Genomic DNA, 15,779 nt, shown 5'->3' with positions numbered 1-15,779 from the left:
GTGCTGTTTTGATATATGTATAAATTGTGAAATGATTAAATCAAGCTAATTAACATATTTATCACCCTACATATTTATCATTTTTTTGAACATTTAAAATCTATTCTCTCAGCAATTTTCAAGTATACAACATATTGTCATTAACTACAGTCACCATGTTGTACATTAGATCTCCTGAACTGATTCCTTTTGTTGAGCTTAATATAGAAAAGTATCTTTTCACATTTAAAATAAAATTTGATTTACAAAAATGTCATTTGCTCATTAATTTTCAAAAAATATCTACCATCTAAAGCAAAGTTCACTAAATCCCAAAATTCATAGCCTGAAGACCAAGCACTATCTGCATCTAGATCTTGGCATGAGTGTGCATATGTATGTGTGTGCGTGTATGTGGGCACTATGTGCACAAGGCTGGCACTTCTGACTCACACACATCTCCACACAGTCTGCTTGGCTTTTGTTCTGACCTGCACTGCTTCCTTCTCATCAATTTCTAGACTTCCTACTCCTCTACATTTCTTTATTTGGCTTTACATGTAGTCATTGAAATTTGGCCCAAGAGAACAAAGGATATGAACTTCAGAGGGTCAAATTTTCAATTTCTTACTTAGTATTCCAGTTAAATTATGCCTAATATAACTTAAGAAAAAACATACTAGGGTTTAATTAAAACTTCTTTTCCTTTCAATTAACTTGATTCATAATATAGGACACGCCAATCCCGTTCTAAATTCTATACTCAGTTCATCTACCAATGTTTTACGCACCTGGCTCAGCATTTAACCGGCAGCTGTTAAGGAATTCGGCTGAGAAATATATATCAACATCACAGAAAAACATCAAGACCTCTCCCTTGTCCCAAGCTCGGGCACCCACATTTAGTCCTCGTCCACGATTAAATTCTTCATTCAGTGAGACCAAGGTGTAATTGTGAAAATTAGACTCACTATGAGGAAAGCACATACAACAAATGATAAGTCCCACTTAAAGTCAACAACTCTCTTCCTTCAACACAACTTAAAAAATATGTTTTACACTTCAAATATCTTATTATGTTGGCTCTGCAGTCATACAGGGAAAGAAAATCATCAGCATCACAAATATGATCATTATCAGGGACAGATATTCACTAAATGCCCACATTTGAGGCAACATGCTGGTGGTGTGAGGTTTAAAGAATGTTAAGTGCCCACTGCCCTTTGGGTTCTTACAAACCTACTGGGGAGATAAGCAGTACACACATGGGAGAACAGCCATAATGTTTGGCAATATATAATGCACTCTACATGAATGATGCAAAGTATGTTCTTCTCTCATATCCTTCAGGTCTTCACACAAATGTCCCCTTGTCAGAAGGATCCTCCTTGACCCCACATGTGAAGTAGCCCCAACCTCCCTCTCTCTAATCTCTATCCTCTTCCCCAGCTGTTTTCCTTAGTACTACCAGACATTTTGTGTAAGTGTCTCCTCTACTCCATGAGAGCAGAGATTTTCTTTTGCTCATTACCATGGACACGGTGCCCCTCAGAGTAGGGGCTTAATAAATATATGGTGAATGAATAAATGAATAGCAGTTCTGAGAAAAGAGATCGCTTATGTCTGGAGTAGTTAGAGAAGATGTTAGAAGTAGAACTTGAGTTATGCCTTGGTTAAAATCCTGAATTTAGTGGTGAGTGTAAAGGCCATTCCAAATAATTATTCTCAAAGGCAAAGAGGTAAGAAAGTAGAAAGCACTTTAGAGAACAGGATCAGACAAATCAGACTGGAATAAAGGGACCCTAAAATGTGAACAATGACAGAAGGGTCAGACTGAGGAGTACCTTCCATGCGAGGCTAAAGAAATTGGTCAGTATCCTAAAGGCAAGGAGGAATCAGCAGGGTTTTTCTGCGAAGGCAGTGGTTCTCACAGTGAGGACTCCAAACCTACCACACCAGCTTCTCCTGGCAACATGTCAGAGATACAAATTCTCAGGCTCCATCTCAGACCCCCTAAACCAGATGCTAGGAGTGGAGCCAAGCATCTGTGTTTTACTAAAGTTGGAGAACTCTCTGCACTACAGTGCAGCTCGATCAAAAAAGTGACATTTTAGGAAGATGATTCTTATACAACTGTAGAATGGGCAATGGAGAGATGAAACAAAGGCTCAAATAGTGCATGGAATGGAATCCAAATGCTCTGAGCACCCAGGACTCTTCTCCACATCTTATGGTAAATAAACCTCTCCCTTCTTTTGAGGAAACTGCCCCTTACCACCCCACATGTCCAGCACCAAGTGGAGGTACTGATCACCTAGTACTCTCTACCCACCCTCACTCTCTACCCACCCCAACCACAGTGATTTCCTAGGGGTGGGGACCAGGCTCAAGCTGGGCCAATCATAATACTCCCACCCCACCTGGCCATAGTGATGGCTCAAGAGTGGGCAAAATGTCCTTCCCTGGGATTTTCTCAACTGGAGCTGGGAGAAAACTCTTTCCTCTCTGATGGCAAAGCTGAGAAGATGTGAGCCCAGAGCCGCCAACAGCCATATCCCTCACCATGTGGAAGAAGCCAATCTGCAACAGGAGAATGAAGTCAACATGCAGAGAAAAACAGACAAGAAGACGACAAGAGAACTTTGATGGTATTCAAATCTCTGGTTCCAGTCCCTGACACACCAAAGTTTTGATTTTCTTCCCCAAATTTGGTTGTATAACAATCCCTTTATTTCTGGGAGGTATCTAGGATTCTTCAATACCACTCTCATTTTCTGTAAGCAAGCTCAAGGTAGGTTTACAGCATTTCTTACAGAGGAGTCTTGACAATACAGGAGTGAGTTTAGTAGTACCAGTGTGAGTGCTTGGCACTTTGTAGGTGATCTAAAAACAGTAAGGAGGGAAGAGAGGAAGGAAAGAAATGGAGGCAGAGGGAACTAGGGTTAGGGTGGAGGCAGTAGCAAAGAAGGGACAGAGAAGAGGTCCTATGAAGTAAGTAGGAATTGACTGATTAGAAGTAATAAGTAGTAAAGAACAAGTAAAAGAATCTGGCTCTCAGATGTCAAGCTCAGGGCATCATGAGAATGGTCTCACTCCGAACTGAAAGAGGGCTATCAGGAAGACGAGCTGGTGTAGGGAAGGGTCAGACGGTAAGTCATGTTTATATACATCTAGGCTGTGAGTGTCCCTGCAGGGCAGGGACTAAGACTCATTCATCTGTGCCCAGTTTTCTTCCAACTATCCTAGTAAGACTCCCAAGCAGTGTACCTGGAACAGAGAAGGTAGGACTCAACGAATGTTAGCTGAATGATTTGAGAAGAATGGCCGGCCAAATCTGAACCACAACTAGCAGAAAGGTAAAGAAGCAAATAAAAGGTACAGACAGAGTTGGCATGGTTAGAGAAGACAATCAACTTAATAGTTTACATTACAACATATTTACATATACAAAATACTTACATTTTACAAACATAAGAAGAATAATTTAAAGAAGGTAGTACGGGTAAGGTTGTCAAATATAAGAAAGTGATCAGAGAAGATAACAGAACAAAAAGCTGAATTTGGCAGTTAGGTTGTCCTTTTGGACCTGTAATTTAGAGAGGAAAAGGCTGAGAAGCTAAAGAATTAATAATTAAGTGTTAAAAGTTACTAATTCATTCCTTCAAATTTCTGAGCACCTACTATGTGCCAGGTACTATATGGGTTGCTTAGATATAGAACTACTGTTCTGTGAGGTTTAGCTGTGAAAGAACAGAAACATAATAGCTACTGGGCACTGTAGTCAGCTGGGGGGTTTCTTAAGGATATGGAAGCCCAAAGCATTGTTTGCAGGGGGAGAAGAAGGAGCTTGAGAAATTAGAAGAAAGGTGACAAGTAAGAGACAAGTTCAGGAGATGATGATATCAAAATGAATGGATAAGATTTAGAAAAAGGGAAAGAAGAGGCAAATATATAGAAAGTGAGAGGGCCACAGAGGGAGAATGTTCTGATCATGCCAGGCTGGCTGCTAAGCAGTTAGGAGAACACCAGTCATGTAAAGTTGCATATGAAATGAGGAACTTATTATCACCACCACCTCCCATATACTCAGCCAGTTTTTAAACAGCAGTTATTACAAATTATTAACTCATTAAATTTCTGACATTCTCACTATTCTAATAACATTGTATATCAAGGACTTCACTGTGGACATGGCTCACCAACCTTGTGACAGATTCTAGGATAGACTTGACTTTAAACAGTCCTTCTTTACCAAAATACACGACTGTGAGATGAATCCTTTTGTCCTGATGAATACAAACATCCCTAACAGAATTGAAAAATAAAGTTCATTCAAGAAAACATGAGGCACTACTCATTCAGAAAGCAATCACATGAAGTTTTAACAAGAAAACAAATTAGGCATTACTAATACAAAATGAAATCACATGAAGCGTTAAGTAAATATAAAAGCGGCAATACTGCTGAATTATTGAAGGCATCACAACAAAGGCACAAGGTCTATGTCTAAATGAGTACAATCTTTGAAGGGCCATGGAAGCAGTCCAACATTGTCACCATATTTCAAAACATTTTTGGAACTTTTGCTTTGAGATTGCTTTCAAAAGCACAGTACAAGCTATTTAAGAAAATAAATTCCATCAGTTCAGAACCAAATAAATAAATATTCAAGTTTTGGATCAAGAGTAATATTGTCCTCAGACTGTAATTCCAAAAATTATACCTATCATCGTGAAATAGATAGATGTCATGGCTGAGATTACTTACTGTAAAGAATTATGTAGCCTCTGAAGGCAATTCCAAGAAAGGCAATAAAAAATGCTTTAGGAAATCATATCTCAAACAAGCTATTTCAAACAGGTAAAACTTGTTTGAAAGTATGAGTTCCAGATATTTTGCTGCAGAACAGTGTTAATTAAGCTTCTGAATCCAAAAATTTCATTATAAGAATAAAGATTAGGATCACAAAGCATTAAAACTAGCATATTAAAGTATCTAAAACATTAAGAAATATTAAAATATTTAAAACACGGCAATTGTTAAACTAAAATAAAGCAATATTTTTTTCAAATAGTTATTCTAAGTTGTAGTTAATACTTTTTCAGCATTTAAAATATCCAAATGCAATGATTAAAAAAAAAAACCTTTATAAATTCTCTGCTTCCCAAGATGGAATAACTTTCTCCCATTTTTAGTTGAATGTTTGTATTTCTAAATTTATTTCAATATTACAACTCAAATTGTTTTCAAGGGAAATTTTTTTTTAGCAGATAACAACATTCTGTATCTTATATGGGGTGGTGGTTTGTAAGTGCATCCATTTGTCAAAAGTCATGAAACCTGTATCCCTAAAATATGTGGATTTTATTGTACGGAAATTATGCCTCAAAGTTGATTTTTTAAAATTCAATAAATAAATTCAATAAATTCATGCACAATTATAAAGGTCACCAAATTTAGTTTCTAATAGTTGCCACCCTCAATTTATTTCATAGTTCAAATTGTCAATAACACAATATACTACACATGTTTTAAGAAAAAATAGAATATCAAAAGATAAAGTTCCCTTAAAACCTATAAAATTACTCTCAGTAGTAATACTCAATGAAGATAAGTAAATCTGCACAAAATATGATTTTCTCAGAGAACTTAGCCAAATCATTAAGTCCTAACAGTTACCTGAAGTTCTGCATAAACTGTGCAAATGCTTCAGTTCTTTCAGCAAGTGGCACAATGATATTAATAATTGATCTAGTAATATCAATCATCTCGCTCTTCACTTTCATGAGAGGTCCAAAAGGGCGAAAAAGCGTCACATGTCTGTATTCCATAAGGTCCGCTTTCTTAAAAAAGAGTTCATACTGTGTGCCCTTATCTCTCTCGGTGCGATAATAACCTAAAGAAAAGGTATCTACATGTCAAAATTAACAAATTCGATGGGAATCAAAAGTATTAAACCAGACCTGTAGAGTATCATCTATTTGTGAAAATCTTGATCCCCACCGTACAGTCTGAAACAACTATTCCTTTTAGAGAAAAGGTTAAAAAAAAAAGTTCACTGTTCTGTTATATTATTTAATTCATTAAATATGGTACAAATGACAATTATTCCTTTTTACATATGACTTTCTTTTAATACTAGAGCCTATGAACACAGTAACCATACGACAAACAAGGAAATTACTTCTAACATTATTAAATTTTGAACCCAAGAGTCAAAACTTCTATTGCTCGGTTCAGCTCAACAAAAATGAACTGAGTGCCTTTGTGTCAGTCACAGTGACATAAAGAGGGTCACATGGTACCAGTTTTGAGGAAGGGCCAGTCTAGTGAAGGATATACAAAAATAAATAATAATAATATAGTGATACACACACACACACATATTTTTTCAGTGAACAGTGTGAAGTCAGACAAAGAAAGTTGGCATTCATTTAGATGCAGTGATTTGAGATACCTTTGGGAGAAAAGTACGGAGCAATCTGATTTTTAAGTGTGATACTCAGGAGAGAGAAGGTAGTCCTATAGATGAGTGAATCACTCAGTCAATTTATGAGAATAAAATGGTGAACAAGATAGACTTGGTCCCAACCCTCCCGAGGCTCAGTCTAGCAGGAACTATGAACCGGGAAATGGGCAATGCCATATACTGTGACAAGCACTAAGAAACAGGATGCAGTATAGAAGTGACAAGAAAACACAAGAACTGACATCTGAGCTAAAGTCTGGAAGAGAAATAGGAGTTACTCAGTTGTTACAAGTAACTACTTGCAGGGGGTGAAAAGGGGCACTGGCAGAGTGGAGAAAAACTGAGGGACTGAATATGTTCCACGCAGAGAAAAATCCTGAAAGTGACAGTATCCAAGATAAGCAAAAGTTGTAGAATATAACACTGGCATAGCTTCCTTTCTTTTTTAGGCAGAGCTGAAGTGGAGATATTTTAAACATACTATTTAGTTATCTTACTTCCTCTGCAGCTTTCAATTCTGCCATGAGCTATAAAGACAAAAAGCTGAGCTTGCAGAAAAATTAGAAGAGTTTTAAGAAAAACAATCCATCAAAAATGACAGGAAGTGGTGGGAGAAAAGAGGAGGACATAGGGAGAAGACAGCTGAAATGCCACAGCAAAGCCTAACACCCCACCCTGATGGCCTCCACAGGCTTCAGTGTATTATACCACAGTACAGCAAGTGACAGCCTTGATGATGTGGGGTCAAAAAAAACTACATGTGGTATACTGTTTATAGAATCAAGCAAAGGGAACTATTAAGAAAGATTTATATCCAGAATGGTTTTAAGCCTGCAATTAAATATCTAGCAAGGGGTATTGAGATGGAAATGGATAGGGATCTATAATCATTCCTGCTTACATCAATCAACAAATATCTTAAATTTATAACAGTGTTCTTCAACCTTTGAGTCATATCTCTTCTTGATATACTATAAAAATTGATAGGGATCTATAATCATTCCTGCTTACATCAATCAACAAATATCTTAAATTTATAACAGTATTCTTCAACCTTTGAGTCATATCTCTTCTTGATATACTATAAAAATTCCATACCCTTTCCGCAATCTGTATTAGGAAAACAGATTGTTTCTTTACTTTTCCAAATGCCAAATTTGCTTTTCAAAACTATGTATATACCCCATTGGTGTTCTGACATGTGCTTCCTCCAACACGGAAAAAAAACTAGTCTACTACATTAGTTTTTTTCCTTCCTTTATCAAATGGTTTTCAAATTTTGAGCCATAGTTCATACATTTTTTAAAACATAAAAAAGGAACACCAAGACCAGAAAAGAGAGGAATGCAAATCATACACCTGCAAATAAATACACACAGAGCCCACAAGAGCCCATCAACTTCAGTGGTTAGTATTACTCTATATAAGCTTAGGTTTATTCTATTTCTCTGGTCCTTATGCTCTATTTTTATTATGATCTCATTACAACTTTTCCCAAAAATCCACTTCAAATTCTTGGTGGAATGAAATGGGTAAAAACTTAAATGTTTTAATACTGAGGATTATGACTGACACGTTATCAGCATACAATAGTAGCATTTTGTCATACTAATGTAACTACTGACCAACATATTTTTCACATTACCTTCTATGAAGTCGTTTTCATTAAATATCAGTTTCTCTCCAAGGGGACCCTCCTCATCTTCCTGTTCATCATCTTCATCAGGATTATTAATGACCTCTAAGCCAGCTTCAATAACTTCTACCAATTCATCTCGTTTGTCTTTTCTAACCGGCTTTTCTTCAGGATGACGAGTGAGACCCATTTCCAATTGAAATACTTTCATTAAGGTAAAGCTCTCAAAGGGAATAACCCCATACTCACTGGGTAGTTTGGCTCCTATGCTAACTTCAGCTTTGTCAACTTGGGAATGAAGAAACTCTAAAAGATCACTAGGTGCGTGCTCTTTGTTGCCTTGATAGCCTATGCCATTAGCCCCCACATTCTTTCTCTCTTGCAATGATCTCATCTTCTCACTCATTTCTTGTAATTCTTGTTTCAGCTGGGCAATTTGACGTTTCAGACTGGTGGCCCTGGTTTGATAATGTTCTTCTTGCTCCTGTAGGAGGGCTTGATAATACTCTTTGCCATAACTTTCTCCGATAACACCAGGAAGGGATTCATTTCCATCAGTCTGGGGGCCACATTCCAGAAGGTACATAAATAATACCAAACTGCAGAGCAAAGCAAGGCCCAACAGCAGCCAGTGGGCCCGGGTCTGAAAAATCAGTCCTCTTCTAGGCATCCTTATAAATGTGTACTTGCCTAACAAAATAAGCTCTTTGCTTGTTCATACCTTTAGCTAAAAGTTATCAAAAATTAAAAACAAAATCAGAATTTCCACAAAAGGTACCACAATGAATTCTGCCGTAGCTTAAAAAATTTCTTTCTTCAGTCATAACTACTTGCAGAAATGAGAAATTATGTATACTTCCTGTACTGTTACCAAGAAATCCAGAATAAAGCAATGTGATCTATAAAATCCATGATATGAATGATGACTTTTCTGAAAGAAACAGATCAGAATCAATCAGAATTGTTTCCTTAAGTATATCGGATTGTTGGAAGCTTCAATAAACTTAGCTATGTGACTACTATATGTGGGACACCATGAGAGGTGCTGATATAATTTGGAATATTCAGGATACACTGGGAGAAATTATTAAGAAAAATACCTTACAAAACACTAAAATATTATGTATAATACTTTTAATCATTATACCTACATATCCATAACTTCCTAAATCAAAGAAATATTAAAATTATGTTTAGCATACTTTATGTTACATAGATTCTAATGTTCTCTAATTATATGAAAATTGTATTGCTTATAACTCTGTATTAACATAATATTTCGATTAATGCACCATTTCCCAACTAAAGCATATGACCATTTGGGAATTGAGTTTCTATAAATTGTTTCTGGTATAGTAATAACAGTTTACTAGAGAGAGATATTTTCTTCCAGTTTATTCAATTCAAGCACTCTACCTCATTAATTTCTATTGCTCAACTCAGCCAATCTAGGAGCCTTAAAATTAAGTGTGGGGAAAAACAATTTCAAAAGGTCACAGACATCTTGAAAACACATTAAGAAAACATTTTCATATCCAATGTCCTCCAGTAGATTATTTGAGCATTAGATCACATAACTCTTTCCACTGTAATTACACAGCAACAGATTTCCTACAAGTTTGGAAAAGTTTGAGGTCTATAAAGAAAAAACATGAACATTTTAATCATGTTTATCTGCACAGAAAAAAAATCAAAAACCGTTTATAAATTTACAGAATTACTGCTACCTTACTGCTACAACCAGTTGTATGAGCTCTTTCATGTCTCTTTCTAAACTAAGGATTCTTACCTCTAGAAATAGAGAAGGTTAAACTTAGGAGAGGGGAGGCAGGGAGGCCTCTGCTACAAAGAGAACCTCTGTTCTAACAAAGTGTTGAGAAGGATAATGTGGTATGACAGGAGGCTTTTAACAGTAATGGTTTCTCTGTTACAGCAGAACCTATGGAAGATTATTAGGGAACCTAAGTCCTAGCCTAGTCACTCTCTTAGTTATTAGGAAAACCTGAATGCTTTCTGTGGAAAATGATGCAATGTGTATTTTCTTGTGGCACATGTCTGTATAAAATGTAGGATAGAATAAAACCTCTTTGGCTAGCAGACCACAAATAATGGGTTTAATTCCCCTTAGCCATTTATTTCTTAAGTAAACCAAATGATAACTAAGTATCTTGAAAAATTTAATTCACTGCAAGGGAGTCTTTCACTATGACAGCATCTGTTTAATGGATTATGAATCTTGTTTAAGTGATATAGGACAAAAACAGGAAACAATTTCAGTTTTAAGAAATGCTATCTAATTAACAAATAAGGATGCAAAGCTATTACTACTTCCAGGACTTTTACCATGCCTCAAACCCATAATCCTTAGCATAAGAAACCACTAGAATTTCATTATTTAAAAGATAAACTTAGAGGCATCTCTTTTTTTTTTTTTTTTTTTTTTTGTCTTTTTCCGTGTCCGGCAACGGATTGCAACCCTCAGTGTCGCCCCCGTACCAGACCGGGACCAGCAACGGGATCGCACCCCTCGGCGTTGCTCCCGCACCTCGCTCAGCCAGTGAGCGGGAACCGGTCTGTATGTGGGATCCGAACCCTCGGCGGGAGCGCCGCCACACCTCCCAAGCGGCGCACTACAGCAGTGCGCTACCGGGCCGGCCCGAGGCATCTCTTTTAATTATTTACGAGTTATTCCTAGCCCACTTATTAGGGAAAAGAAAGGTTAGGACTGAAAATGTGGAGACACAATTGTGTATAAATTATTAATAACCATACTATACTCAAACTGTTTTGAAGTGCAACTTGATAACAGAATTGACAGTATGTAATCTAAGAATCACTACCTTTTATTAATACGGTACCTCATAGTTTTTTTCCTTCATATAGACAATGTATTTTAAACTGACATATGACTCATAAATGAGTCACTACTAAAGGTTTACTTTTCAATGAAACAGAATAGAAAATATCAGTATAAATCTTAAATAGTAGTAAGTTTTGTGTTGTGATTATATATACGTATATTTATGAGATCTCCATGTCAAATGTATTTATAACTGGGTTATGATTTTTTAAAAAATCCTGAAAAACACTGGTTTAAAAAGTATTTTTATACATATCCAATGCAATCCTTTCAGAAGAGTACTGATATTACTTTCATTTTGTATTGAAAAAATAGTCTCAAATGAAAAAATATTTAAATATATTATTAGGTTTTAATTAAAGGTTTATATTTAAAGGTTTGTAGCTATTAAGTGCTAGCATTAAAGCTAAGTCATCTATCTTTCTCTTCCCTTAAGCAAAATACAGGTTTTGAGATATCTTACATGCTATTTAACATTCACTACAGTTGAATATTTTCCACTGAAATGAAAGGTTACTGTAATTACTTCAGAATGCAAACGAAAGTTGTATAGCTCTGTGGCTGTTAAAAATAAAAGATTTCAATTAAAATCTTACTTGCCTAGTTCCTGAAGGGAACTCTTTGGCCACATCCTAGAAGACTAGATTATGACAGCTTTAAATATGTTAAGAATATTAAACATCCATTTTTTCTGCTGTTATACCTTGACTGCCATCATTCTATGTAATGTTGTTTGTATCATAAATAAGGTTCATTTACAGCCTACAGTTAATCCCAACCAACCTTCTTTGCTCTTTTTTTTTTTTTTTTGTCTTTTTCTGTGTCCGGCAACGGATCGCAACCCTCAGTGTCGCCCCTGTACCGGACCGGGACCGGCAACGGGATCGCAACCCTCGGTGCTGCCCCCTGCACCTTGCTCAGCCAGTGAGCGGGAACCGGTCTGTATGTGGGATCCAAACCCTCGGGCGGGAGCGCCGCCGTGCTTCCCAAGCGGTGCACTATCCAGTGCGCCACTGGGCCGGCCCCCAACCAACCTTCTAACCATAAACACAGATAGTTAAGTGTTTTGAGGAGAGAAAGGGATACTGTGGATATGTGAAAATGAGGTGTTAAAGGTTTATAACACAGAATCAAAGATCTCAGAATTGAGAGAAACCTTAAAAGCCTTCCGTTCTAACTCTCTCAAACAGACTAGTGAGACTTCCTCTTACAGCCAAGATGGAGTAATGTGGGCCAGATATATCGCCATGCTTGAAACAAACAGAAACAAACAACCCCCCCCCCCAATATGAAACAATGGTTTTCAAGATACTGAGCATCAGGTAACAAAGAAGTTTCCAGGCCATAACACAGGGAGGGGAACCTAAGCAGAGCCCAGCAGATACCCTGAGTTGATCAGATGAAACTGACAATCTGAGGAAAGCAAGGCAGGTAGGGTTCAAAGGTTAGTGTATCAGAGAGGAGAAAGCTGGACACAGAAACAACTCCAGAGATCTGAAAAGGACACTGGATATTAAGCAGAGCACGGATCAGGGCAGGCTTATGAGGAAACCAGCAGACTAAAGGAAAGGACCACACCAAAAATGAGAGGACACAGAACTTGGCATTCATACAGGGCCAGGAATAGTGTATGTTCCCATCAGACACAGTGGAAAATCTCACTGGGTAGAGTACTCAAAAAGGTCTTGCCTAAGTAGTGGGAAATAATTAGCTCTAGACTAAATATGGCCCTGGTCTTGCAAACAAATCTCAAAAGCAACACCAAATTGCTTCCAAGTAACAGCACAACAAGCAATCATCAAGAATATTTATAGGAATATAAAAATAACCAGCACTCAACAAAATAAAATTCATAATATCTGACATCCAAACAAAAATTATCAGGTATAAAGAAAAATATGACCCATAAATGAGAAATATTAATGATTAAAACTAACCTAGAACTGACACAGATGTTGGAATTAATAGAAAAGGACATTAAAAGTTATTATAATTGTGTTTAAAAAGATGTTCAAGTTTAAAACACTAAGTAGAAGCACAAATGATGTTAAAAATTCCAAATTAGGGCCGGCCCGGCAGCGCACTGCTATAGTGCGCCGCTTGGGAAGTGCGGTGGCGCTCCCGCCGAGGGTTCGGATCCCACATACAGACCGGCCGCTCACTGGCTGAGCGAGGGGCGGGGGCAACACCGAGGGTTGCAATCCCGTGGCTGGTCCCGGTCCGGTACGGGCGTGACACTGAGGGTTGCGATCCGTTGCCGGTCACGAAAAAAGACAAAAAGGAAAAAAAAAAAAAAATTCCAAATTAAACTTCAGAATATGAAAATTTCAATGTCGGATGAGAAAATACACTGGATAGAATAATAGCAGATTAGATATTATAGAAGAAAACATTTGTGAATTGAAGACATAGGAACAGAAACAATGCAAGATGCAGAAGGAAAAAATAAAAAATATGAACAGAGTATTGGTAAGCTGTATGACAACTTCAAACAGCCTAATATACATGTAATTGGAGTCTCCAAAAGAAGAGGAGGAGATTAGAAGAAATATTTAAAGAAATAAGGCTGAAAATTTTCCAAATTTGAAAAAAACTGTAAACACATAGATTTAAGAAGCTCAACCAGGGCCGGCCTGTGGCTCACTTGGGAGAGTGAGGTGATGATAATAACACCAAGGCCACAGGTTCAGATCCCTATATAGGGATGGCTGGTTAGCTCACTTGGGAGAGCATGGTGCCGACAGCACCAAGTCAAGGGTTAAGATCCCCTTACCGGTCAGCTTTTTATTTTTTTGAAAAAAGAAGCTCAACCAATCCCAAATACAAGAGTCATAAAGAAAACTACAGCATGGCACATGATAATCAAATTGCTCAAACCCAATGATAAAGAGAAAATCTTAAAAGTGGACAGATGAAAAAGGCACATCACAGACAAGGAATAAAAGAGAAATGACAGAAGATGACTCCTTGGAAGAAGACAGCGAAGCAGTATCTTTAAAGAAATGAAAGGAAAAATATGCCAACGGAGAATTCTATACCCAGAAAAATTATCTTTGAAACACAAATGCAAAATACTTTTTCAGACATAAAAAGCTAAAAGAATTCATCACCATCAGACATGTACTACAGGTCCTTTAGGCAGGAAAAAAATGATATAACAAATGGAAATACGGATCTGCACAAAACAATGAAGAAAATCAGAAATGTTAACTTCTAAAATAAACTTAAGAGACAGCTGACATAGCAACCAATGCAATAAGGAGAATTTGTTTGGATATTGACAAGTGTAAGAAAAAAGAGGGAGGGGAAGAGAATTGGAGAAATTAAAACATGTTTAATGTTTGATTTACATGAAGAAATTATTATTGATTTTTAAAATGTGATTATTAAGAAAAAGGAAAGATAAGAAAAGATTAAAACTTCTTTTGGCTAGTAAACCACAAATAATGGGCTTAACTCCCCTTAGCCATTTATTACTTTAGTAAACCAAATGTAACCAAGTATCTTTTTTTTTTTTTTTTTTTTAAAGATGACCGGTAAGGGGATCTTAACCCTTGACTTGGTGTTATCAGCAACACACTCTCCCAAGTGAGCCATGGGCCGGCCCTGTAACCAAGTATCTTGAAAAATCTAATTCATTGATAATTATAAAAGTTTTGTTATTATCTAAAGGTGAATGAAATGGACAAATTCTTAGAAAAACACAAACTAACAAAACAGACTTAGGAAGAAATACTAAATATGAATAGATATATAACAAGAGATTGGATTAGTAATTAAAAAACTACCCACAAGGAAAAGTGCAGGCCCAGATGGTTTCACTGGCAGAATCTACCAAACATTTAAACAAGAATTAATATGAATTCTTCACAAACTCTTCCAATTTCACAACTCTACCCTGATACCAAAACTAGAGAAATACATAAAAAGAAAACTACAGATCAATATTCCATATAAATACAGATGCAAAGATCTTCAACAAAATACTAGCAGCTTGGGACGGCCCTGTGGCTCACTCAGGAGAGTGCAGCACTGGTAGCGCTGAGGCCGCGGGTTCGGATCCTATATGGGGATGGCTGGTGCGCTCGCTGGCTGAGCGTGGTGCAGACAACACCATGCCAAGGGATGCAATCCCCTTACTGGTAAAAAAAAAAAAAAAAAAAAAAATACTAGCAGCTACACCAAACCAAGCAACCTATAAAAGGGATCACACACCATGACCAAGTGAGATTTATAAAAGGAATGCAAGGTTGGTTTAACATCTGAAAAATCAATTAATGCAATATATCACATCAATAGAATGAAGGACAAAACTCACATGGTCATCTCAATGTATACAGAAAAAGCATCTGACAAAATCTAACACCTTTTCCTGATAAAACCACTTAACAACAAACTAGGAATGGAAGGGAACTTCTTAACTTGATAAAGGGCATCTAGAAAAAACTCACAGGTAACTTCATATTTAATGGTGGAAGACTGCATGCTTTTCAGGAATAAGACAAGAATGTTCCAGTCATAACTACTTAACACTGTATTGGAGGAGGTTAAAAAGATTGCTAGCTAGGGCAATTAGGCAAGAAAATATAAAATAAAAGGCAACCAGAGAAGTAAACCTATCCCTATTTGCAGATGTTATAATCTTGTATATAGAAAAGCTCAGAAATTCACTAAAAATCCATTATAACTAATAAATGAATTCAGCCAGGTTGCAGGATACAATATTAATATACAAAAAAGATTATATTTCTATACTTAGAAATGAACAATCTGAAAATGAAACTAAGACAATAATTCCATTTATAATATAAAATCAAAAAGAATAAAATACTTAG

General features: G+C 36.7%; 1 protein-coding gene across 2 annotated transcripts in view; it reads right to left on the bottom strand.

The window, feature by feature from the left end:
- Nucleotides 1-9,016, bottom strand: part of CSGALNACT2 (chondroitin sulfate N-acetylgalactosaminyltransferase 2) — a 28,644-nt gene extending 19,628 nt beyond the window's left edge. The window contains exons 1-4 of one of the 2 annotated variants that reach the window (XM_008590527.1): nt 8,094-9,016; nt 5,659-5,875; nt 4,183-4,284; nt 771-949 (exon numbers count right to left, since the gene is read on the bottom strand). In XM_008590527.1, coding sequence (XP_008588749.1) covers nt 771-949; nt 4,183-4,284; nt 5,659-5,875; nt 8,094-8,754 — 1,159 coding nt within the window. In that variant the 5' untranslated portion in view covers nt 8,755-9,016. The remainder of the gene's footprint in view (nt 1-770; nt 950-4,182; nt 4,285-5,658; nt 5,876-8,093) is intronic. The other variant, XM_008590528.1, reaches the window with a different exon arrangement.
- Between the last annotated feature and the right edge of the window lie 6,763 nt (nt 9,017-15,779).

Source organism: Galeopterus variegatus, unplaced genomic scaffold, assembly GCF_000696425.1.
Source record: "Galeopterus variegatus unplaced genomic scaffold, G_variegatus-3.0.2 Scaffold6183, whole genome shotgun sequence".
NCBI classification, from domain to species: domain Eukaryota; kingdom Metazoa; phylum Chordata; class Mammalia; order Dermoptera; family Cynocephalidae; genus Galeopterus; species Galeopterus variegatus.
The sequence above is the reverse complement of the archived record's forward strand: the minus strand, read 5'-3'. Positions and strand labels throughout refer to the sequence as shown.